Source organism: Strix aluco, chromosome 1 (assembly GCF_031877795.1).
Source record: "Strix aluco isolate bStrAlu1 chromosome 1, bStrAlu1.hap1, whole genome shotgun sequence".
NCBI lineage: Eukaryota > Metazoa > Chordata > Aves > Strigiformes > Strigidae > Strix > Strix aluco.
This window is the reverse complement of record NC_133931.1, coordinates 65,408,052-65,433,189: the sequence shown is the minus strand read 5'-3', so window position 1 is coordinate 65,433,189 and position 25,138 is coordinate 65,408,052. Positions and strand designations below refer to the sequence as shown.

At 39.6% G+C, this 25,138-nt stretch overlaps 1 protein-coding gene across 10 annotated transcripts in view; it reads right to left on the bottom strand.

Annotated features, from left to right (window-relative positions):
* The window catches only part of ZNF236 (zinc finger protein 236), a 96,414-nt gene that overhangs the window by 46,771 nt on the left and 24,505 nt on the right, over positions 1-25,138 (bottom strand). For 9 of the 10 annotated variants that reach the window (XM_074823213.1, XM_074823239.1, XM_074823223.1 and 6 more), the window contains 7 exons: positions 19,021-19,193; positions 16,460-16,606; positions 14,450-14,521; positions 6,070-6,273; positions 4,919-5,147; positions 2,964-3,236; positions 635-838 (listed from right to left, as the gene is read on the bottom strand). In XM_074823213.1, coding sequence (XP_074679314.1) covers positions 635-838; positions 2,964-3,236; positions 4,919-5,147; positions 6,070-6,273; positions 14,450-14,521; positions 16,460-16,606; positions 19,021-19,193 — 1,302 coding nt within the window. The remainder of the gene's footprint in view (positions 1-634; positions 839-2,963; positions 3,237-4,918; positions 5,148-6,069; positions 6,274-14,449; positions 14,522-16,459; positions 16,607-19,020; positions 19,194-25,138) is intronic. The other variant, XM_074823233.1, reaches the window with a different exon arrangement.

Sequence of the window (25,138 nt, the reverse complement as noted above, 5' to 3'; positions counted from 1 at the left end):
CAATGGAGAGTAAAAGCCTTGCCCACTACATTGACCTCTACGTGACAACCATATATATTGTCTTGATAGTGCTGTACTACAACTTACCTTCTTCCAAAAAGTGGTTTTATGTAATGTTGTAACAATTATTCTACAGTAGAATTAAAATAACTGTATAAATTTTCTATAGTACATTCCAGAATTATTCTGCCCTTTTTCGAAATATTACCACTAATTCAGCTGAGGTCACAATTGTAACCAATATACTAAAATCATATAACACACCAACTCATTAATATATGTAATCTGAATAAACATGATCATCTTAAGAAGAATCTAGGTCATGAACTCTGTCATCTTTTCTACACCAACAGGCTAGCAATAGTTAAACTCCTAACCTAATGTAAAAATGCACACACTTTCTTCTGGTAAGGATTATACAATTTCTCTGTAAATAAAAAAAGACTCTTCTTATTAATTCTAGTGCAAGCAAACTATAAAATATGGCACTTTTCTGAAGCCTGATTATTTGATTACTTATTTCAAAGTGCATCTTTCTGAGTAGGCTATGAATGTGTTTGCTTTATTAAACTGTGACCTCTGTTTTCCAGTGAAATCCCAATTTCAAGAGAGCACAGATTTACCCGCTCTTTACCTAAATCAGTTATGAGTATGGGCTCTTGTAAAGGAATGTCTGGTACTGGAACACTTGTCTTTCCTACTCGAACTTTTGCAGGTTTACGTTGATGCCGCAGCTTTCTTAGTTCAGTATGTTTAAAGTGTGAAGCAATGTGAGTTTTCCGGTGGCCCGATGTTCTAAACTTTTTGTCACAGTGAGGACAAGCAAAAGGTCTAACACCTGCAAAAGATTTAAAATAATATTAGTTTGTAATTTTATTTCCACAGCCCTGGAAATGTAGCTTTTGAATAGATTCTCTTTTCTGTATTTTCTTTTTTGTCTATATCTGCTTATTTTGAAAATAGATTTTCAAAACAGATCCATAAAATCCAATCAAAAGTAAATATGAAATTGCTGAACTACTAACTGGTTGTAACACATCACTTTAAGCAAGCTCATCATCAGGAAAATGGATGATGAAAAAGTGACAGCAATTTTCAAAGGGTTCCAGAAGCTATCCTAAGAGCTGCAGATAGCAGGTCAAATGTTCTTCCAAAACAAACTGTTAAAAAACTGTGAGAAAAAAGAATCAGCAAACACACAGACAAATGATATATAATAGGATAAAACAGAGGAACAGTGATGTGACAAAGTTTAAAGAAATTCTAGATCGGTCTCTGAAAACGTCAACACTGTTTGATGGCAGTCAAAAAAGCATGCCAATAGGAATTATTAAAGAGAGACTTTTGCAATGCAAAATCCAGTAGAAATCTCTCCTTCGAAAGGACGCTGGAGAACCTAGTAAGTTACAGAGACAGGTGAAGCTGATGAACTTTCAGCTTTTGTTCAAGGGGAAATCCTGGACTTAGAAGGCTAGGAAACATGACTGTGTATTATGAAGAAAGCTCTGTAAAATCACAGGTGGAACAAATGAACAAGAATAAGAATGAACCATTCTTCACAACACAGTAACTAAAACATTACCTGAGATTACTGAGCAGAATATTTAAAGCAACAGAAAGTACTTCACTCAACATGCAGTTCAACATTTGAATTCATTATATTAGGTTGTTCTAGTAGTAAGTTCACATGGTTTCAAATTCAATTAGCTAAGTTCTTGGGAACAAAAATCCACACAGTGCTGCTTAGTGCAGAGGTACAGCCTGCTTCATAAAACCCTCAACCCAAAGATTAGTGGAAGCTAGTTGTACGCTGCTAAGAAGCATCACTGTAGGCTTCCCCTTTTCCACACACTGACATCAGAGACAGAATACGAGGTTAGATGAACTTCTAACCTGACCCAGTAAGCCTAACCTGCTAGACAGAGCAAGCAGCAAACATCTCTGACAGGAAAAATAAGCATGCCAAACGATGGCTAACTACTCACAAACACTGGACTACCTATTTTTCAAGCCACCTAGTGCTTTTGCCACTTTCAGTGAGTTTGACTTCGTAAATGAAATGAGGGTGACTTTAAAGTAACAGAAAAAATACTGGTTTACAACTTTAAAAATAACAGAGTGAAAAACTTTCTGCAGACAAATCCAACATTGATATTTCATGGATTAAAGGCATCTGACTATAAAACATATTGAACATCAAATACACATGCCAATGAAAGATACTTTTGCAGAATGTAAATACATAAACAGGAGTGAAAGGGAAGAGCAGCACGTTTATGAGCTTATTTTACTGAAAACTTATTTACCTGCAAGAGCAAAGAAAGAAAACTGGAAAACAACCAGGTAGTCCACCAAGAGTGGAGAATTCATTTTTCTCTATGCAGAGGACAGAAGTTCAGGCACAGAAAAATGGGTATTGAAGACATCATATATGATGTAAACAAGGACCATATGAACAGAGGAGTTTTAGGGTATGCAGTGTGAGATACTGAAAACACATGTACTGGTGAAAACACCAAGCAACACCTTATTGTTTAAGATAAAATGGGAAGTAACCAAATTGTCCTGAGTGATACAGTGAAATTATCAAAAAGTGGGGGGAAGGGAAGATGCAGAATCAATACGAAAGATGACTGGGGAAAAGTAAAATCAGAACTCAAATCCTAACAGTATGACTCTTTAGAAAGCACAATTAAATACACTCACAACAGCAATATTAAAAAGGAGTAATAGCTGACTCATCATCGGAAATCTAAATGCCCATGACTTTTCTAAGAGCCCAAAGTTTCAAAGCCATGAAACACTAGAAAGTTCATCACGTAAGACCCTAAAACTGGTTCATTCTCTGACAGGTATCAATGACATGATGGACATCTCTACAGTTTAAGCACTTCACATTGTCCTTTTTCATTTAAAGTTTCACCCACATCATGGAAAATACAAGAGTAATTTTGAGGCCTTACCTGTATGTAGACGAATGTGAACTTTTAAACTCCCTGAGGTGGAAAAGCATTTCATACAAAATTGGCACTTGAAAGCTTTAATGCCAGTATGTGTTTTTATGTGTGCTGTGAGAGTACTCTTAACTGCAAAGGCGCGGAAACACTGGGGACACTTGAACGGCTTCTCATGAGTATGAATGCGAATGTGGCGCACTAGATCACTTGGTTTTTTAAATTCTTTAGAGCAATATGGACAAACATGCCACCTTATTCCATTTTCTTCACGTATAGAACCTAAAATAAGGAACATCAAAATGAATGATGAATGTGTTTGAAACATTTTAACAGTTCTTCAAAAATTCCACTACACTGATACCGTTATTCAAAGCAATCAAAACATTTTTTGAAATAGATGCGATTACAACAAACTTTGTAGACAATTCACTTCTCTAGCAGATACATTCTACTTCACAAAAATAGTGATGGGCTGGAATGATTAAAACAAAACCCAAGAGACTCCTATTGAAATTCAAACACTTTTATGCTACTGAAAAGGAAGAAGATAAAAAGAAGACAAAAGCCAAGAAATGTCTGACTTCACAACATAGAAAGAATGTAGTCTGTATACCACTTAGAAATACAGAATGTAGTTGTAATGCAATATAATATACCAGTTAACTTATAAGTACCATATTGAACACAAAATTATCCAACAATTAATATAACTCCCCAACCATAACCACACCAAATTATTTTAAGTACTAAAAACTTACCTAATTGGAAGTGATACTTTATATGGCCCTCTCTTCTACAAACTCAGACTTAAATTACATTTTATGAAATTTTAAAGGAGCAAAATTTCATAGTCCTTCTGAAAGATTTACAATTCAAGGCTACTTTTTCACAAAATTTGTTTTATGATCCAACCTTAAGCTCTGTCCTAAAGCAACAGCATACCTTTTCTCAACAAAATTGACAAAAGCACATTCTAAACCCTATCAAGGCTTTTTATTCATACATGTTGTTCAATGTCAGATGGTCACTCATTTAAATCAGTTCACATAAGTGGTTTTTTCTGTAAACCATGTCCATACACTGAGGTTATGTTATTTTATCAAAAAATAAAGGAGGTTGTGTTCAACTGTACAGCAGTGACCTTTTATTTTTATTTGCAGTCAGAGTTAGAGAGTTGTTACTGTTACACACCAGGAACAAAACATTTATTATTCCCAGAGGAACAAGTTAATGTTGATTTTTAGCACAGTTATGCTGGACAAGATGAGTTTTTGACTTTGGATCAATTTCTGTATTCCTTGCAAGGAAAAAAAGCAATGTATCTATGAAGCTATTATGGACAGAGCTCAATGACTGCTTACGATAGAGCTGTCTCCACCAGGCCAGTCATTAAAGTATGATGGCTATACTTGGAACAAATCACTTCTAGCAACCTTAAAGCTTGAGTAACTTTAAAGTAGCATTTAAGCACACACACAATGCCACCATCATCCTTCCCTACATGGTCTAGATCAGTGAAGATCTGCATGAGGCAGCAGCACTGCACTTCTGCCTCTGCAAGGCCTCATTTCCAAAGAGGAAGAGTAGAGCTTGCAAGAACCCTCTGCTCCAGGTCACACCATGAAATCCCAATCCTCCTCAGAGAAGGATGATGGGAAAAAGAGGGAAAAATATTTATATTTTTTCTTTTTTGTGCTCCTCCAAAAACTCCACCGATCTACATCTAGAAGATTTAACAGTGTAACTTCACTTAACGCCATCCTGACACATTTTGGTATGAGTATAACAAAAATTATAAATGCTACATCATAACATGTATACATACTGTGTTTTAGATAAAAGTAGATGAAGATAGTAACTGATCCACAATGTTTTGGAAAATCCCTTTATAAAGCCATCAACACACCCACAAATACTGCAGTCCTTACAGCACAAAAAGTAACAAGCAGTGGCAACATTACCAGGTAAAAACGGTGATTTTTTCTTAATAACCTTTTTTTCTTTTTTATCCAGTTTATCTGTACTCTCTTGCTCCTTATTTTGTTCTGCATTATTAGAGTCAGCCTGATGATTTGAGAGAGTCTGGACATCTGGGTTCTGATCCTGGGCCCCAGGAGTCTTAGCCTGGCTGCAGTCAGTAGAATGCGCAGAGACGGGAATCGAAGACAACCCACTATTCTCTAAAGCTTGCTAAAAGGGAACAAAAAACTTCTAGATTAAGAAGGAAACATTCCACAGTTGCTCCAACTTTTCTCAAGAACTACCTCGAAGATACAATGCAAATATAATTAAAGGAATTAAATGTCTCATCCTCCCAGAATTTCAGCTGGATTGCAAACTTGCAAAAACATTCTCACACTACACTGACTTCTGATTGTCTGTGAGATTTTAAATTGGATTTCCTGCACTAATACATGTGCCAACAACTGCCTTTTCGAAAAGTGCCAATTGTTTCTACAGAATCAAGCATTTGCCAGGAATACATAGCTATCTCTTATGCCTACTACATGAGAGCATAGTTCCCCATAAAAGAACAAATTTGAAGCCCACAGGCTTGTGGAGAAGCCATAGATGATTTAAAGAAAAAGGAAAAATGATAACCAAAGGCATCTCTTGTGTTACACAGCATCTCCTACTGTCAGTATCAAGGACAGAATAATGGGTTAGACAAAACATTGGTCTGACCCAGGAAGGAATTTTCTTTGCACCAATAAGAAGTATTCAAATAGCTCTTATTAACTAGAATGTCATCATGTTTTAAGCACAGCATAACTTAAGGACGTGCCACTAGCTGCTTCTATGCAACAGGAAAAAAAAAGCCAAAGGAATCAATAAAATGTCCCATGTATGGGTGTGTGCACTTAAAACTTCCTTCTAGGTCATGTGATCAGTATCTATAACATTGCTTCTGTAAAATTATATAAAATGCTATCTTGATGGGTTCCACAGTTCCACACTCGTTCAGTAGACCTTTACAATTCTTTCTTGACTGATAAATCGTTTAGAAATGCAGAAGGAATGCTATCATTGAAAATACTGAGAACAATTTTACTAAAATAAAAACAAGAAAGAACCACTGAAACGTAAAGCTGTTGTCACCCACAGCTCTTACCTGCAAAATATCTCTATTGATTCCCACTGCAATGTTGAGTTGTTGACCAGGTTGTTGAGGCTGGTTATTTTCTACAGGACCTGGTTCTGATAACTCAAGGAGCTGCTGGATGACATCAGTTACAGCCTGCTGACCCTGATGAGCAGTAGCTGAAGACACCTGGTTTTCTGTCTGTTGAAGAAGTGGAGACCGAAAATGTGTGGCCTGAAATATACAGCAGTACATTTGTAAAGGAAGATGAAAAGTATATATGAACCGATCTGGTCGGCTCCCTTATCTGAAATGTCTGTTAACTGTCCACTACAAGGATGTCCACCTGTATAAGACAGAAGGATTATACAGAGCTGTCATTCAAGGTCTTCTCACTCCACTAAAGAATTGCTTCTGTATATCCCTTTCCTGAAGTTCTTCCCAAGTCGCATAACTGTAAACTTACAGCTTGAATTAAGTTTATCGTAACTACTAAACCTTCAACCAGTTTACAAAACACAGGGATCAATTACTGAATTCCACATGTAAAGGCCACATCAAAAGCAATTCCAAAACAAACAGCACTGACATGGTTGTCTTTTTAAAGGTCACATTTAACTAAAGCAAGTCCTTTGGAAAAATAACCTTCTGTTAGTTGAGATTATTTTGTATGAAAACATTTTGTGTTGTTACATCAAAGCCTTTCGGAACAGTCAAACTACTTTTTCCCCTTCATCTTTCAATCTTCTAAATCTCTTAGCTTTAGAAGAAGCTCTTTATACTCTAAAAATTTAAATACACATGGAGCTGTGTCAAAATACTGAAAAATCTTAAAGTCTAAAAATCAAATTTCTTAATCTTTGATTTGATAATTGTATCTTAGGCAACCTTAGTAACAAATACAAAGAAAAAAAGTGATAAAAAGCCTTGGTATTTCTTTTAAAAATCAGAAATAAAGACTCCTTCTGTTCTCCTTTATTTATAAAGTTCTCTTTGTTATAACAAATAGACTCCATAAGTATACCATTACTGAAACAACTGCTTTAAATCATTTATTTTACTGCAGAAAAGAGAAACTTATATTTATATAATGGCTAGCCCCATAATTCTGTTTCTTAGAACACACTGGATATTTGCTTCTAGTATTCACTCATGTTCTCTAAAAATAATCACTTGCAGATGCACACACACACATATATATACACACATATATGCGAAACGCTATCTTCTTTCAGATGATTTTTAACAAAGAATAATCTTAGGCTTCACGTGTGTAATATTTCTTCCAATCTGAAAACTCTCGAGATTTTCTTCATACTGACACATTACACTGGACAGTTAAAATGACACTGTCGCCAGATTTAAGGATGGTTACAAAGAAATATATTAAGAAAAATTAGCTCGACTCGAGTTATATCCTGTGAATTTGATGAAGAGACAATATGAAACAAACCCTTATCTCATTTCTCTTGCATGCATGCAAGAACAGCACTTGCTGTTTTGCTGATTTAACCATTATTACTTCATCATTTTTCACCTCAACAGTGGGACAGATGGAAAGACTCAATCTCTTCAGATTCCAATTTAGCAAAAGTGCTATAAACATTTCAATATGTATTTTACAAAATAAAAGATGCTATATGCCATTATCATTGCAGTAAACAGGAACTGAAGCAAACCGTTTCGCTAAAGAGTATAATAGCTCTTTATGGATGGAGACCATTCATTTTCTTAAAACAGAATGCAGAGAAGCGCTTTAGTAGTCTATAAAATTCTTCCAGGCTTTAGCAAGAGAAAAAAAATTTGTTACTGACGGAACTGCTCAACATCACCTTTGATGTGAAAATTACAGTACTACATGTAACTAGCCAGTGTGTTCACGTATTATACAGCAGTTTATATACAGTCTCGTGGAGGTCATCTTTTCTGAAAAATAATATATACATATGCATGCATATAAAGTTTGTTACCATTAAGATATCCTTATTATAAAAAGTTTCAGAGGTGTCTCTGTACGTCTCACTTCAAAACCAGATTTTAAAAATAGCATAGAGAACGAAGTGTTTTATTACTACTTCATAATTCCACATTTGTTCAATTATAATAGTGGACCTTGTGATCACCCTTAGTCTGTCTGATCTGCTGCGTAATACAGACCGTGTGACTGCTCTGAGTGAATTACTCCTTCAAGTAAAGTAACTGTACAGAAATTATAGCAGTTCTTTAAGTCAATTCATTTATTGTGGTAAATTTTTCTGTTGCTATCCAACTTCAACAACTCTTCCTACAGTAAATTATCCACACTAAAATTCCATACATTATTTCAAAGTGTGAATTTGTCTAGCTGCAACCCTCAAAACTTTTTTTCTCTTCTCTATTAAAGAGGTTACAGATTTTTCCCTTGTCTTCAAAACAGCAGATCAAGTCATCCTTAAATATTTTATCTGATGGGCAAAATATATAATAAACCTTGAATGTCTTCAACAATAAAATACATCTTATCATACTTTAAGAATTCTACTGGCTCTGATTCCTCCTGTATCTTTGAATACAGTTCATGAATACTGAACACTATAAACAGACAACCAATAAACACAGTAATTCCCAGAATGAAATACAGAGGACATACAAGCGCTTGATTTCTATGTGAAGTTTCTTCTCTAAATAAAAAGACCAAAACTAATCTTTCTAGGCAAGGAAAACCTAACTTTTAGCTGATATATCAATTATTACCTCTTCCATCCCTATTTATAAGGGGAATTTAAAATCCTTGAAAACTCCTATCGTGTGAATATGGCTTACTTTTGCTATATGTGATTTTATTCTTGGCCATGTCAGAACATACGTTGCTTGGTGCACCCAGCTCACCAAGAAATTCAGATCACTCTGTATCAGTGATTTGTCCTCTTCATAAATTATCTCAATCTTTGTATCATCTTGATCAGTGATGATTTTATATTTTCTTCCAGGTCACTGATAAAATGTTAGGTAACACAGGGTCAAGAATGAATTTCCAGGGGGCTCCATCAGAAACACAATAACAATGGTGATTCCTTGTGAATCTCTTTTACAAGTTCTCTCAGAAAGTTTAACAAAATCATTAATGACACCTCACATTAATTCCAGTATGTCATTCTATTTGAAAATACAAAAACATATCCCTGCTTTTTATTACCTCTTCCTACCTTAATGAAGATTCATTAAGGATGCAATTAGCTCTACTTACCAAAAAAGCAAACGTTAAATAAAAGTACCTATACATTTTCTTAAAACCATGTGTGATACATGGTGCAGTCCCATGGAGGAATCTGAGCATATATCCTAGTTCAGCAAATGGACAACAATGCACATAAACAAGCAGGCTGTGCATCTGCAGGCACGGAAACAAGCACGTAGTGCATCAATGGAGGAGTATCTGAAAACATGTAACAAAACTGCTGCTGATTCACCTTAGCATTGAGGTCTGTCTGTATTAACTCTGAGGTGATGCCACACATTCCTTTCCCACAAGATTCCCATACATGTTACAGTATATAGTTACTACAGTAGAAATAGAAGGTACCCTAGCAAGTGGAAGAATTGAGGTTTCTGCTCTAACTGCTAAACTAGAAAGTCAGGCTTCTCCTTGCTTGGTTTCCTAGATCCACCACATGTAAGCTGAAGTTAACTTTGTAAAGGTTCACACTTAAAACTGCTTAGTGGCCCAGCAGTTACCAAGACTTTCTCTGGAGAAGAAACAGTTTTGAAGACTCTAAGACTAAGGATGAAACCGGAGCAGTTCTCTCACTTGCTAGGCAAGAGTACCAGGCAATTCTAGGAAGAGGGGGCAATGGGATCCATTGCTCCCAACTGACACTTCTCACAGGGGGAAAGCCTGGTACTTTGCATCACAGAATCATAGAATGATTTGGGTTGGAAGCGACCTTAAAGATCATCTAGTTCCAACGCCCCTGCCATGGGCAGGGACACCTTCCACTAGACCAGGCTGCTCAAAGCCCTGTCCAACCTGGCCTTGAACACTTCCAGGGAGGGGCCAGCCACAGTCTCTCTGGACAACCTGTTCCAGTGTCTCACCACCCTCACAGGAAAGAATTTCTTTCTTATGTCTAATCTAAATCTACCCTCTTTCAGTTTAAAACCATTACCCCTTGTCCTATCATTAACTCCCTCATAAAGATTCCCTCCCCACCTTTCCTGTAGGTCCCCTTTAAGTACTGGAAGGCCACTATAAGGTCTCCCCAGAGCCTTCTCTTCTCCAGGCTGAACAACCCCAACTCTCTCAGCCTGTCCTCATAAGGAAGGTGCTCCAGCCCCCTCATCATCTTCATGGCCTCCTCAGGACCTGCTCAAGCAGGTCCGTGTCTTTCTTACATTGGGGGCCCCAGAGCTGGACACAGCACTGCAGGTGGGGTCTCACGAGAGCAGCGTAGAGGGGAAGAATCACCTCCCTTGACCTGCTGGCCACAATTCTCTTGATGCAGCCCAGGATACAGTTGGCTTTCTGGGCTGAGTGCACATTGCTGGCTCATAGTCAGTTTTCATCCACTACTACTCCCAAGTCCTTCTCCGTGGGGCTGCTCTTAATCCACTCACCCAGCCTGGATTTGGGATTGCACTGACCCATGTGCAGGGCCTTGCCCTTGGCCTTGTTGAACTTCATGAGGTTTGCACAGGCCCACCTCTCAAGTCTGTCCAGGTCCCTCCAGATGGCATCCCTTCCCTCCAGCATGTCGACTGCACCACACAGCTTGGTGGTGTTCCCAAACTTGCTGAGGGTGCACTCAATCCCACTGTGCATGTCGCCAACAAAGATGTTAAACAGCACTGCTCCCAACACTGACCCCTAAGGAACACCACTCGTCAGTGGTCTCCACCTGGACATCAAGCTGTTGACCACAACTCTTTGAGTGTGACCACCCAGCCAATTCCTTATCCACCAAGTGGTCCATCTGTCAAATCCATGTCATGTGGGACAGTGTCAAATGCTTTGCACAAGTCCACACAGATGACGTCAGTCGCTCTTCCCTTATCCACCAACTCTGTAACCCCGTCGTAGAAGGCCACCAAATTCATCAGGCACAATTTGCCTTTAGTGAAGCCATGCTGGCTGTCATCAATCACCTCCTTGTTTTCCATGTGCCCTAGCACAGTTTCCAAGAGCATCCGCTCCATGATTTTGCCAGGCACAAAGGTGAAACTAACTGGCCTGTAGTTCCCCAGGTCTTCCCTTTTTAAGAAAAGAGGGTTATGTTTCCCCTTTTCCAGTTAGCAGGAACTTCACTGGATGGCCACAGTTTCTCAAATATGATGGATAATGGCTTAGCCACTTCATCCACCAGTTCCCTCAGGGCACACCCATGCATCTCATCAGGTCCCATGGACTTGCGCACCTTCAGGTTCCTTAGATGGTCTTGAACCTGATCTTCTCCTATGGTGGAGAGTTCTTCATTCTCCCAGGCCCTGGATTTGCCTTCTGCATCTTGGGTGATGTGGCAGGAGCACAAGTCGTTGAGTACCTCAGTCTTACCATATCCTGGGTAACCAGGTCTCCTGTTTCCTTCCAGAGAGGGTCTGCATTTTCCCTAGTCTTCCTTTTATCACCCATGTACCTATAAAAGCTTTTCTTGTTGCCCTTGACATCCCTGGCCAGAATTAATTCTGTCACGGCTTTGGCCTTCCTAACCTGATCCCTGGCTGCTCATACCATTTCTCTGTGTCCCTCCCAGACTACCTGTCCTTGCTTCCACCCTCTGTAGGCTTCCTTTTTGTGTTTGGGCTGGTCCAGGAGCTCCTTGTTCAGCCATGCAGGCCTCCTGGAGTTCCTTACCTGACTTCCTCTTTGTTGGGATGTATCTCTCCTGAGCTTGGATGAGGTGACCCTTGAATATTAACCCACTTTCTTGGGCCCCTCTTCCCTTCAGGACTTTATCCCATTCTACTCTGCCAAGCAGATCCCTGAAGAGGTCGAAGTCTGCTCTTCTGAAACTCAGGGTAGCGAGCTTTCTGTGCATCCTCCTCACTGCCCTAAGGATCTTGAACTCCACTATTTCATGGTCACTGCAAGCAAGGTTGGCCTTGAGCTTCACACTCCCCACCAGTCCCTCCTTGTTGGTGAGAACAAGGTCCAGCATAGCACCTCTCCTCATGGCTGCTCTATCACTTGGAGGGGGAAGTTATCATCAATGCATTCCAGGAACCTCCTGGATTGCTTATGTGCTGCAGTGTTGTCCCTCCAACAGATATCAGGGTGGTTGAAGTCCCCCATGAGGACCAGGGCTTGTGAACATGAGGCTGGTCCTATTTGTCCATAGAGGGCCTCATCTGCTTCCTGGTCAGGTGGCCTGTAGCAGACCCCCACTATAACATCTCCTGTCCCTGCCCTCCCTTTAATCCTGACCCATAAGCTCTTGGTCAGCTCCTCATCCATCCCCAGGTGGAGATCCATGCACTCCAGCTGGTCACTGACATAGAGGGCAACACCCCCTCCTTGTCTCCCCTGCCAGTCCTTCCTAAAAAGCCTGTCTCCTTCCATTCCAACACTCCAGGCACAGAAGCCATCCCACCACGTCTCAGTGATGACAATAAGGTCACAGCCCTGCAGGCATGTGCACATCTCTAGCTCCTCTTATTCATTCCCAATGCTATGCATAGTTGCATAGAGGCATTTAAGTTGGGCCCCCCATGAAGCTGACTCACTGGCTGGAATCCCTTTGTGCTGCTCTTTAGGTGCTCTCCTGCTGACCTGTGATCCCCCTCCAGGCTCTGGGCATCTATTGGTGGCACTGGCATCAAGCTGGTAGGAGTGGGATGGATTGAGGTTCCCCTCCCCCGGCAACTTTAGCTTCAAGTACAGGGAACCACACAATATGACACCTTGACAAAGGAGCCTAATTTCGATACTCAGATTTCAATGAAAAAAAGACAACAACCTCTTGACTCTTGAAAAAAGGTATGTCACACCAGTTCCTCTCTGGAACTTGATCTGCTGGAGAGCTTTTGAATATAAACCACCCTACATGAAACAAAGTCCATTTATTGAGGGGTGGTGGAAGGTGGTGTGAGAAATGGGGGGAGGCTATGCAAGACTTGAACTTTAACATCTTGTTTTTAAAGTGATTTTTAAGAGATCAGTATGAACTGACAGACTACATTCTACGCAAGTTTCCCCCCCTCCCTTTCTAGAACATAAATCTGACACAATTATATGCAGATTGTAATTTTACAGAACTTCATTATTTAGGAATATGTTATGTTTAATCCAGTATATAGTAAATTATATATAAATTTAAATTTAATTATATATAAATTTAACCCAGATACAATAAAGCGTAGCCTAAATTGATGATTTATCTTTTTTCCAGACCTATGCTTTCACATGCACAGCACCCCCTAAAAAACAGGTGTCACCTCTGATACCATTCCTTACCAAGGAAAAGGATTTCAACTGGCTAAAGAAATGAAAGTTTACTCAAAATAAACTCCTTTTGAAGAACAGCCATTTTTAATACTTTTTATAATGTCAGAAGAAACATAGTATAACTATTTATTTAATACAGCAAATCTTAGTAACTAATTTACATCAGTTCTGTTCAGCTTTAAGTTAACTGGTTCTGGAACACTGAATTCACAGTAAAATATAAAAAGAAAGTGGATAGACTGGTTATGGTGGCTTTAGAGCAATTCTGTCACATTTCCTAGCCTTTGGTTTTGTGGATTCTAGTACCTGGGAAGATAATCCGTGGCTGAAGTTGGGAAGGGGGGGAATCTAAATCAAATCAGTCTGACACTAAGATGCCATGCTGCAACCTGTAGCTGACAACCAACCTGCTACATAGCTGCAACAAAACACGCTAATGCTCTCGCTGTGACTGGCACATCAAGACCTGCCTGCCTGTACATCAAGGCTGCTTGCTACCAGGTTCCATAAAGTCAGCCCTGCATTGCCCTTCCCCAGCTCCACAGGCTCCTCCTGAGCCCCACGGCTCCACTGCTGCCTCAATTCCAACTAACTCAACCAGCATGAACACAGCTCCTTCCCTCTCCACCCAAACCATGGTGTCCCTGTGAAGTAAAGTTGGAGGGGCAGAATATTCCAGTATATTTAAGAGTTCTTACTCTCCTTTGGTCTTTTTATACAGTAGAGTATTTGCCTCCATTTTGAAGAACTAATGAACAGAATTATACGCAAAATCATGAGCATATAACAAATGAGGGAATATAATCCATTCAAGACCTGTTCCATTCCTAAATAACCAACTGCATTCACCACGAAGTTTGCCTTCTGATCAACTTATCGCACAGGAATGCTGCATATCCTTTTTCACCAGTTAAATGAAAGTTTACAAAATTCTGTAAAGTTTCTCCCACTTTTAGTCTTGACACAAAAATATGACAAGAACTCTATACTTACATTCTTCCATTTGTTATCAACCGGTTGCAAAAGATTAGCAGGGGATGTTGTTAAAGGCTGGGTGACAGAGTCCTACAAAGAAATGAAAATAAAGTACTTCAAGCCTTTGTACAAGAAGAAAAATGCAGCTAATACCATACAGAAAAGCAGCACAGTTCATTTTCCCACAGTATGGAGACCAGGGACAGAAACAATGAGACTATGGGAGAGATGCAAAAGTACACAGAATCACTAACGTTGCTTCATAGTTTATATACATTAAATAAACACAAGTTATAGAGACCAATACCTTAGCTATAAGCACTGATGCAGCAAAAGACAAATAACAGCCTTACAGTAAGTATATTTTACAAGATTTACTCATATATCACACAAGAATGCATTCTTCAGTAGCACAGCACTTCAGGAGACTTCAACTTTTAGAAAGCATATTTATTAAGGACATAATCATTGTTCATTCCCAGGTACACAAAAAGGAATGACAGAGACTGGTCTCAAACTTCAGAACAGAACTATTATACTGGATATTTGTTGTTAAAGCAGCTCTGCAAGTTTTGCACAGAATGAAGAAGTCAGTTCTAATCTAAGAACGCTAGGGCTAATCTAAGAATGTACCATCTTCCTATAGCTTTAAAAAAATAAACCAATCATTAAATATCTGCAGTTTCAGATATAAAATTAAAAATAAAAAGCATAACACTTTTAATATGCAATTGACATGTTATTATCTTTATTCTTCCTTGTTAAACTTCTCGGCATCTGTTTTTAGAAAGAAATTTTTTTCTCCCATTTTGCTTATACTATTGTATAGAGGTATTCTTTACTTTTCCCCTTTTTCATTCAAGCAGAGAAGTATGCATGCAGCAAAGATAACAACATACTGCTGTAATATCAATATGCACTGCAAATGCAAAATATTCAAGCAAATCAAAACAAGAAAAATAGAGCTGGCCAGGGAAAGCAAACATGAGGTAGTACGAAAGAATTCTTTTCCACCCTGCTTTTAAGATTAGGCTTGTGAATGTAGAAATGTACAAAAATATAGAGAGATTTTATGTACTTGCAAGCAAATAGGACACATTAGTCATCTTTATTAAGCTCAAGAGACAAATAGCATCTACTATACAAAAAACTTTATGTAATCAAAAAGAAAAAAAAAGGGTTCTCCAAACAACACTGCTAGACACTTGTTCTCAGAAAGATACAGCTGCATAATGGAGTTCATACTTTTAAATTTTAATCCTCCTCTTCAAAGTCTGGTATTACTTGTCATTCATTGAACGCTAAAGCATAATAGTTGGAAATTGTGTAAAACAAAGTGGAGTAAAAGTAGAAAAGGTAGTTTGCAAAGAAAAAAATACTATGATATGTTAAATATGCACTGGCTCAAAAAATAAAATAGTTTTGTCAAACCAGAAGCATTTTCTGAATTTTAGCTCTTTCTTGTATCTTGGTAAAGAAGAGCATTCAGTTCTTCCAATAAAGCAAAGAGTTTTCCCTTATGAACTGTCAAATAAGAAGCTAACATTTAAAACAAGTTATCAGAAATACTCGGAAGGAGAATTCACTATGTGTTTATATGGACTAGAATTATAAAAACAATTTCTGAAAATTAGTTGAAACTAATATATAATTTGAATAGTTCTAAATGTCAGTGTTACAATAAAACTCCACAATTTTTTGTGGTTTATGTTATCTGGGAGGAAACCTCTCCTCCCCACACAATCTCTAAGCACCAGAATTATATTTTACTTAGTTACAGAATTAAATTGTTGTTATTTTCAACCAAACCCTCAAATTGTAAATCCTTTTTTGCATACACTTGGCTAATTTACATTCTGTCAATATTTAATCATGCAAATCAATTCCAGAAATGACACAAAACCTTAAAAACACAAAAGACAGCTACAAGTCTTTAAGTTCTAACCTATCCGAAGGATTACTGGAATTAAAATATAGACCTAATTAAACTCTTAAAGGCATTTTCACAATATACCAAGCATAGCTTACCGCTGTAACATGAGATACATCTGCTGAAGCACTCGCAGAATTCTGTGGACCACCCATATGCATTTTGCTGATATGTGTATTTAAACTACCCAAGCTTTTGAAGACACAGCTACATTCTGTACAGTTGTACGTAGGGCCATTCTTCACCTTCAGTAAAACAGAGAAATTAAGTAAATTTTCCCTACTTGTACCAAATATTGGTTTTCATTATTTATGCACATAACAAATATGCTATGGGATGAGAGCTAAAATGGTTTATTTTTCCAAGTTACTGATATCCATTTATGGAATCAGTCTGGAATCTCTCAGATACCAAGTCAACTGTAATCTACGTGCATGACTGTCATCTCCTATTATCACTTCTCAACGTTGGGAAGCACCAGAAAGCAAAACAAATGTCATCTGGCAAACAAGGCCTCAGACTTTTCTCTTCTTACAATGTCCTACCATTACACACTTAGAAACAAAACTGAATTGTAGCTTTATCTATTAAGATGTGCCTGAAGATGTAGCATCATACATAATACAAATGGAAGTTTGGAAATATGAAGAGAAAAACTGCAGATAATTTATCTTCGAATTTTGGCTCTCTTCTGTTCACTTTTGAAAAAGTGTCTTTTAGAAATTTCCAAGAAAAAATAAAATCCATTTTTCAGGTCAAAGTAGAATGAAGGCAATAGACTGTGCCAAAAGCCACAGGGACTGGATGGAAGAAAAAAAACCCCAAAACAACAAAATACACCAAAAAAACAACATGGTGAAAAGCAGGGAAGTTTAATATATAGTTTGAACTGAATTTGAACACACAGGATGATAAAGTGATCAGCAGCAACTTGTTTGGGACTTTCATGGCAAGGGGCTGAGGTAATTACACTAGCTAAATTTGTGGATTCCAACCATCCTCACTTCCCCCTCCTCTCCAGTCTATCACATAGCAGTAACATCCAGTGCAGTACTTTCAATATATAGGGAACAACAAAGTCTTCAAAATAAAACATGCTGCGCTGCTTGCAATATAGTATGGAATTTTCTATCTTCTGACAGTAGCTTAAACTGTTAACAAAACATTCAGAAAGAGGCATCAACCAATAAAATACTGGTACAACTAAACCGTGATATACGAAGTGAGAATCAACCTGTTTCATTATCACCTGTAATGTTATTTTGTGACTGTCTCACAATAAAATGAAGAATTAATAGAGTTCTGCATGCAGTCTTGAAGGAAACAAAACGACAGCAAGAAAGAAAAAAAAAATCCACAAGTGATCCAGAGCAATCATTAAAATGTAAGCTCAGGATCATGAAACATATCATAAGATGTAATCAAAATGTAGCATTTATTTAAAGTCCCTTATCCCACAACTTCACTTCTTTTTTTTCCTTACAGAAAAACAGAGTAACAGAAAAAAGTGACAAATATTTTTGGCTTGATCCCCAATGATCTTGTAATATTGAAAAAAATCAACGTAAATTATGAAATTAATGTTGGTACATTTTTTTATGTAACAAAAACTATCACATATAGGGAGCTGTGAACAGTGAGGAAAGACTAGTCACACAAAGTTGTATGAAATGTAAACATATGATTTAATATAATTAAACATAATACAAACCACTAAGCCATATTAATATACTAAAACGTATCCTAAAAGTAAGGAACCAACACACTAAAAGAGTCATTAGTAAAAAAAAAAAATCCAATAAATAAGATCTATCGTTGTAACATGAAAATGGAAAACAGGAAAGCAAATTTCAGACAGTTAGGAGAAAGTGAGAGCAGAGATGATATTCTGCATGCGGGGAAAAAAAAAAAGAAAAAAAGCTGCCTCTATCACTTCATACCTTACAAATCAAAACTAGGTCTCTTTTCTGTGGGTATTTCCAACCACAAATCACTAAAGTCAGCAAGGAAATTACTGAACAAAGTTGCATAGTCAATGTTGCTCAGAAGATTATATTACATTATCATAGCAGTACCTTTTGAATCTTAAAAATTGTCTGTCACAAAGAAGAAGGAAAAAATGGTATAAAGAGGTCTGAGACAACAATGTTTTTTATCTTATTTTGTCTTTTTCTTCTACCTGTAACTGCAAAACCTCTGAAAAGGCTGTATGATACATACTTCAAGGACAAATTGCAAGTATGCTCTACGACGGAGTTAGTGGGTTGCTGTTTGGCCTTGAAATTTTTCACCATTTTCTGCTTTGCTGCTTTTGGCTTACTTTCATCTGATTCTAGCCCTTGTTCTCCCAAGACTGACACAGGTACATTTTTATACACCTAAAACCACTAATAATTTACTAATCTATCAATGTACTGAAAAAACAATGGTAAATTAAGGTTTTGCTACTTATCCTAAGTATACATTTATTCAGAATGAGCTATTTTAGCGAAGCTTGCAGATAAAAACCAACAAACTAGAATCTATACTACAGCAGTAAATCTATATTGGCTACAGAAAGCACCAGAGAGCATAGGAATAGCAAACAGGACAATTTAAATACTGAAAATGAAATAAGCAGTATATTAGCACCAACCACTTTATGAATAATTGTATTTACCTCTGAATGAACTCTCTGTATGTGTGACTGAAGATTGCCTTTCTGAGAAAAGGCTGCAGGACAAAAGGCACAAGCATGGGGTTTTTCACCAGTGTGCTTGATCATATGGGTCTGCAATGCCCCCTTCTGGTTAAAGGCTTTTCCACATTCACTGCATTTGAAAGGTCTTTCACCTGAAGGAAAAAAGGAGGAGGATGTGGGGAAAGGGGCTTTAAATAAACACTGCCAGTTTCCTGTATCTAAATGAAAAATTTTATCAGCTAAAATAAACTACTGCATATAGATATCTGTACACACACAGAGACACATACTTTATTAGCCGTTTTGACAATTAAATTGTTTATCTGGACCACCAATCTCAGCATCTACTCTGATGAAGATGTAGCTTTGTGAAAAAGTTTTATGACCTAGCTGATGATTATCAGTTAAAATGGGTAAAATAAATGAAACCTGTATGAAACAATTATTTAGAAGAGTGTCCCTCAACTTGTGGTTTGGAAGATCCCTGAAGTTCCTATGTAAAACCACTGGAAGAAAAGAAAAAGTGGAAAAGAAAACCAAACCCACATACATCACTGTTTTACACCAAATCCTATAAAATGCATATACCTGCACAGAAACAAACAGGGGAGCAGAGGGTAGAATGGACAGTAATAAATAACTAACAGTCAAAAATTTAATCTTTTATTCAGTCTAAAATCAGAAAGTCTTACAGCAACGCTGCAGAATACGGCTATGGCTCCTGCTCCCCAATGAATAGCCATTCATTCTTTACTACCACTTACTGAAAACGCGCAATAAAATAATGTTTTTATTACATGAGACATTGCACTGCCCTGCTCAGAAAAAAATTTTAAAACCTTGAATGTTCATGTTACTACTGAACATTAAAGAAAAAGTAGGCAATACTGTTACAGGAATGCTCTGTCATTATTTCCTGATTTTGGTGTTCTCAGTGCTGTGCATACTTAAGTTATTTGTACATTAACAGATTAAGTATGAAAAACTCCCCAGAAACTGTAAGTGACAAAACACAACACAACTACATAAACATATTACAAAGCTACATATTTTTAACACACAGATACTAAGAACAAAGTTCAGTTTCTTACAACCATGTGTCTTAACTGACTACTGGAAATCTTGACTAAGAACTCAGTATTATCCTTTTTTTTCTTGTAGCGAAATAGTTTAGCTGTGATAACTCCAGGACCTTGAAAACATCTAACGCTTTGCCTTTGCACGTTTCTATAGCAAAAACACTATGAGCATATGTCCTGGGTTTGGCTGGGATAGAGTGAATTTTCACAACAGGCTGGGAGGGGGACACAGCCAGGATAGCTGACCCAAACTAGCCAAGGGGATATTCTATACCATATGATGTCATGCTCAGTATATAAATGGGGGGAGCTGGGATTGTGGCATGGGAACAGGCTGAGCGTTGGGTTCTGGGTGGTGAGCAATTACATTGTGCATCACTCGCTTTATATATTCTTTTATTATTAGTAGTAGCATTTCTTCTCTCCTTGTGTTGTACTATTAAACTGTCCTTATTTCAATGATAACGACTCCTGTCAGATTTTACCTTTTTCTTCTGATTCTCCTCCCCATCCCACCACGGGGGAGGAGTGAGTGAGTGGCTGCATGCTGCTTAGTTGCTGGCTGTGTCTAAACCATGACAGTCCTTTTTGGCACCCAACACGGGGCCCAAAGGGTTGACATAACAACAGATCTGACCAGAGCGTGTGAAAACAAATTTGTTATACACATTTCTTATATTAGTTAAATAGTCGTTGGTCACAATGTTGGTTCATTTGTTCACACGGTGGTGTTACATAAATTCTTATATGCACAATGTATTCCCTGTAGTGATGTTTATCACCTCTGGGAGCGGGATCAGGACTATCATTTTGTTGTACTGGGTAATGTTGACTTACAATATGGTTACATCACTGGTCATGAGGTGAAGCTGGTATTTGTATGTGGCACTGTTGTCAATCCCATACCTCGGGTGCCTTCTCTCAGAATTTGTTAGTAATCGCATCCAATCTAGGGGGAAGACAGAGGGAATACTTTTTCCTGCTCTTTCACCTTCCCTTTCTCCTTCAGGCTAATTACAGCAGCTTTTGAGAATTTTGAATATCCTTGGGATGTTCAAGCCAGCATGCTCTTATTGCTATGTCTCCTGAATGCATTTCAGGTCTTGTTTAGGGTTACACATGAATTTTTTAAGAATATCACCCAGAGTGGGTATATGACTATCCAAGGCTGGATAGTGATGGGTGGCATGGCACGTGCAGGAGAATACAGGCCGATATCTAGAGAACTTCTCAGATCCAGTGGTTTGGAACTTTACTCCCGAACACCTACAGGACCCCAATGAAGTGATAGAAGCCTTGAAAGGAAAATGCTGTAGCTATTCCAGAGAGGCACAACTTCCGACACCGTGCTGGGCCCTGGCCAGTATCTACCAAACACTGCTTGATACAATGCAGCACCCGCAGGAGGAAGGGTGGGAAAACAAACCGACAGGCTCTGAGGCTACTCCAACCCTCATAACAACACTGCAGCTACTCAAATGCCGGCTACAAGCACAGCAGCTGAACCAGAGAAACAACCTGTGTCAGTATCAGTCACCCCTATACAGAAGTAGAAATACATCAAAAAAAAAAAAAATCAATTTGCTCAGTGAGGGATGAAAATGAACCAGGGTCATCACAAGAACAGGAGGAAGAGGCAGAACCAGAGATAATCACCTGATCCTTATCCCTGAGTGAGCTGCGAGATACGTGAAAGGCTTTCAGCCTCCATTGTCACCTGGCTGCTCCGATGCTGGGATAACCAGGCTCGTAGCTTGGAATTAGAGGGTAGGGAAGCCAAGCAGCTGGGATCTCTGTCTAGGGAAGGGAGCATTCACAAGTTGACTGTAAAAAAGACACAAGCCCTCAGCCTCTGGTGGTGACTTCTGTCAGACACGAAGGAAAGGTACCCCTTCAAGGGAGATGTTACATGTCACCCAGGCAAATGGACTACTGTGGAGAGAGGTATCCAGTACCTGATGGAATTAGCCATGCTGGAGGTGATCTATAATGATCCAGATAACAAGTAGTTACCCACAGATCCAGATGAAATCCAATGCACACAACCCATGTGGTGGAAGTTTCTACAAAGTGTACCACCATCATATGCCAACTCGTTGGCAGTAACGTCCTGGAAAGAAGGCAAGGGACAAACGGTGGATGAAGTGTCCAGTCAACTCCGTCAATAAGAAGGAAGTCTCGCTTCTTCCCTATGGGCCTGCATCTTGGCTGTGGAGAAACAGCCAGACATGCTAGCCAAGAAACTGTCCCAAGAATTCAAAGAATTCGAGAATAAGTTCCACTCCCAACCTGTACGGGCCCATATCTCAGCTATTAGGAGCAAGGGTTCCTCTGCTCGAGAGCGTATAGAAGGTACACACCACAGGATACCCTGTGGTTTCACATGAATGACCATGGAGAGGACATGACAAACCGCTTAGGGATACGGTGCAGTTGAGAACGGTCAGTGTTAGGTTAGGTGGACTAGGTGATCTTCAAGGTCTCTTCCAACTTAGATGATTCTGTGATTCTGTGAAATGGGATGGAAAACCTACCTCGACACTAGAGACACGAGTATGTGACTTGCATGGAAAAACAATCACAAAAGGGGGTTCTTCCTGGAAAAATGCCGCTCCAGTTTCCAGCGGGCAGTTACACAGAGTAGAAGGACTGATGTCACTTCTCATCCTCTTGAAAGGACTTCTGATTCATGTTTACAAAAAGTGAGTAACAAATACTATGACCAGGACCAGAGGGGCCCTGTCTCCAACCAAGTGGAGGAAGGGGACGACCAGGTTTGCTGGACTGTGTGGATTCAATGGCTTGGCACGTCAGACCCACAGGAGTATAAGGCTCTGGTGGACACCCTAATGCCATCAAGCTATAAAGGGAGCAAACCCATCCGTATTTCTGGAGCGACAGGGGGATCCCAACAGCTAACCATACTGGAGGCAGAAGTGAGCCTGACTGGGAATGAGTGGCAAAAGCACCCCATTGTGACTGGCCCAGAGGCTCCGTGCATCCTTGGCATAGGGTATTTCAAGCACCCAAAAGAGTATTGGTGGGCCTTTGGTATAGCTGCCTTGGAGACAGAGGAAATTAATCAGTTGTCCACCTTGCCCAGTCTCTCAGAGGATCCTTCTGTTGTGGGGTTGCTGAGGTTTGAAGAACAACAGGTGCCAATCACTACCACAATGGTGCACCAGCGGCAATATCGCACCAACCGAGACTCCCCAGTTGCCATCCATAAGCTGATTAGTCGACTGGAGAGCCAAGGGGCGATCCACAAAACTCACCCACTCTTTGACAGTCCCATACGGCCAATGTGAAAGTCTAATGGAGAATGGAGACCAACAGCAGACTATCGTGGTCTGAATGAAGTCACACCACTGCTGAGTGCTGCTGTACTAGATAAGCTAGAACTTCAACATGAACTGCAGTCAAAGGCAGCCAAGCGGTACGTCACAACTGATACTGCTAACACGTTTTTCTCAATCCCTTTGGCAGCAGAGTGCGGGCCACAGTTTGCTTTCACTTGGAGGGGCATCCAGTACACCTGGAACAGACTGCCCCGGGGTGGAAACACAGTCCCCCCATTTGCCATGGGCTGATCCAGACTGCACTGGAACAGGGTGAAGCTCTGGAACATCTGCAATACACTGATGACATTACCATATGGGGCAACACAGCAGAAGTTCTTGAGATTATAAATGGGACCCTGAGCAACAAGCCTTTGAACAAATTAAACAGGAGACTGTTCATGCAGTAGCCCTTGGGCCAGTCTGAACAGGACAAGATGTAAAAAAATATGCTCTACACTTGCAGTCAGGGAGAATGGCCCTACCTGGAGTCTCTGGCAGAAAGCACCAGGGGAGACCCAAGGCTGACCCTCAGGGTTTTGGAGTTGGGGATACAGAGGAATCAAGGCCTGCTATACTCCAGCTGAAAAGGAGATCTTGGCACCATATGAAGGTGTTCGAGCTGCTTTGGAAGTGGTTGGTACCACAGCACAGCTCCTCCTGGCACCCTGACTGCAGGTGCTGGGCTGGATGATTAGAGGGAGAGTCTCCTCTACACACCATGCAACTGATGCTGCATGGAGTAAGTGGATCGCACTGATCACACAGTGGGCTTGAATAGGAAACTCCAGTCACCCAGGAATCTTGGAAGTGATCATGGACTGACCAGAAGGCAAAGATTTCAGAATATCACCAGAGGAGGAGGTGACATGTGCTGAAGAGGCTCCATTGTATAATAAACTGCCAGATAATGAAAACAATATGCCTTGTTCACTGACGGGTCCTGTTGCACTGTAGGAAAGCATCAGAGGTGGAAGGCTGCTGTATGGAGTCCTATATGACGAATCGCAGAAACCGCTGAAGGAGAAGGTGAATCGAGCCAATTTGCAGAAGTGAAAGCCATCCAGCTGGCTTTAGACATCGCTGACCGATGAAAATGGCCAGTGCTCTGTCTCTATACTGACTCGTCGACAGTGGCAAATGCCCTGTGGGGGTGGCTGCAGCAATGGAAGCAGAGCAACTGGCAGCACAGAGGCAAATCCATCTGGGCTGCCCCACTGTGTCAAGATACTGCTGCTCAGCTAGAGATGGTTGCAAGAGTACATCATGTAGATGACCACGTACCCAAGAGGCAGGCCACTGAAGAACATCAAAACAACCAACGGGCAGGTGGATCAGGCTGCTAAGATTGAAGTGACTCAGGTGGATCTCGACTGACACCATAAGGGTGAATTATTTATAGCTTAGTAGGCCCATGACACCTCAGGCCTTCAAGGAAGAGGTGCAACATATAGATGGGCTCGTGATTGAGGGTGGACTTGACCATGGACACTATTGCACAGGTTGTCCATGAATACAAAACCTGTGCTGGAATCAAGCAAGGCAAGCGGCTAAAGCCTCTTTGGTGTGAATGACGATGACTGAAATATAAATATGGGGAGGCCTGGCAGGTTGACTATATCACACTCCCACAAATCCGCCAAGGCAAGCACCATGTGCTTACAATGGTGGAAGCAACCA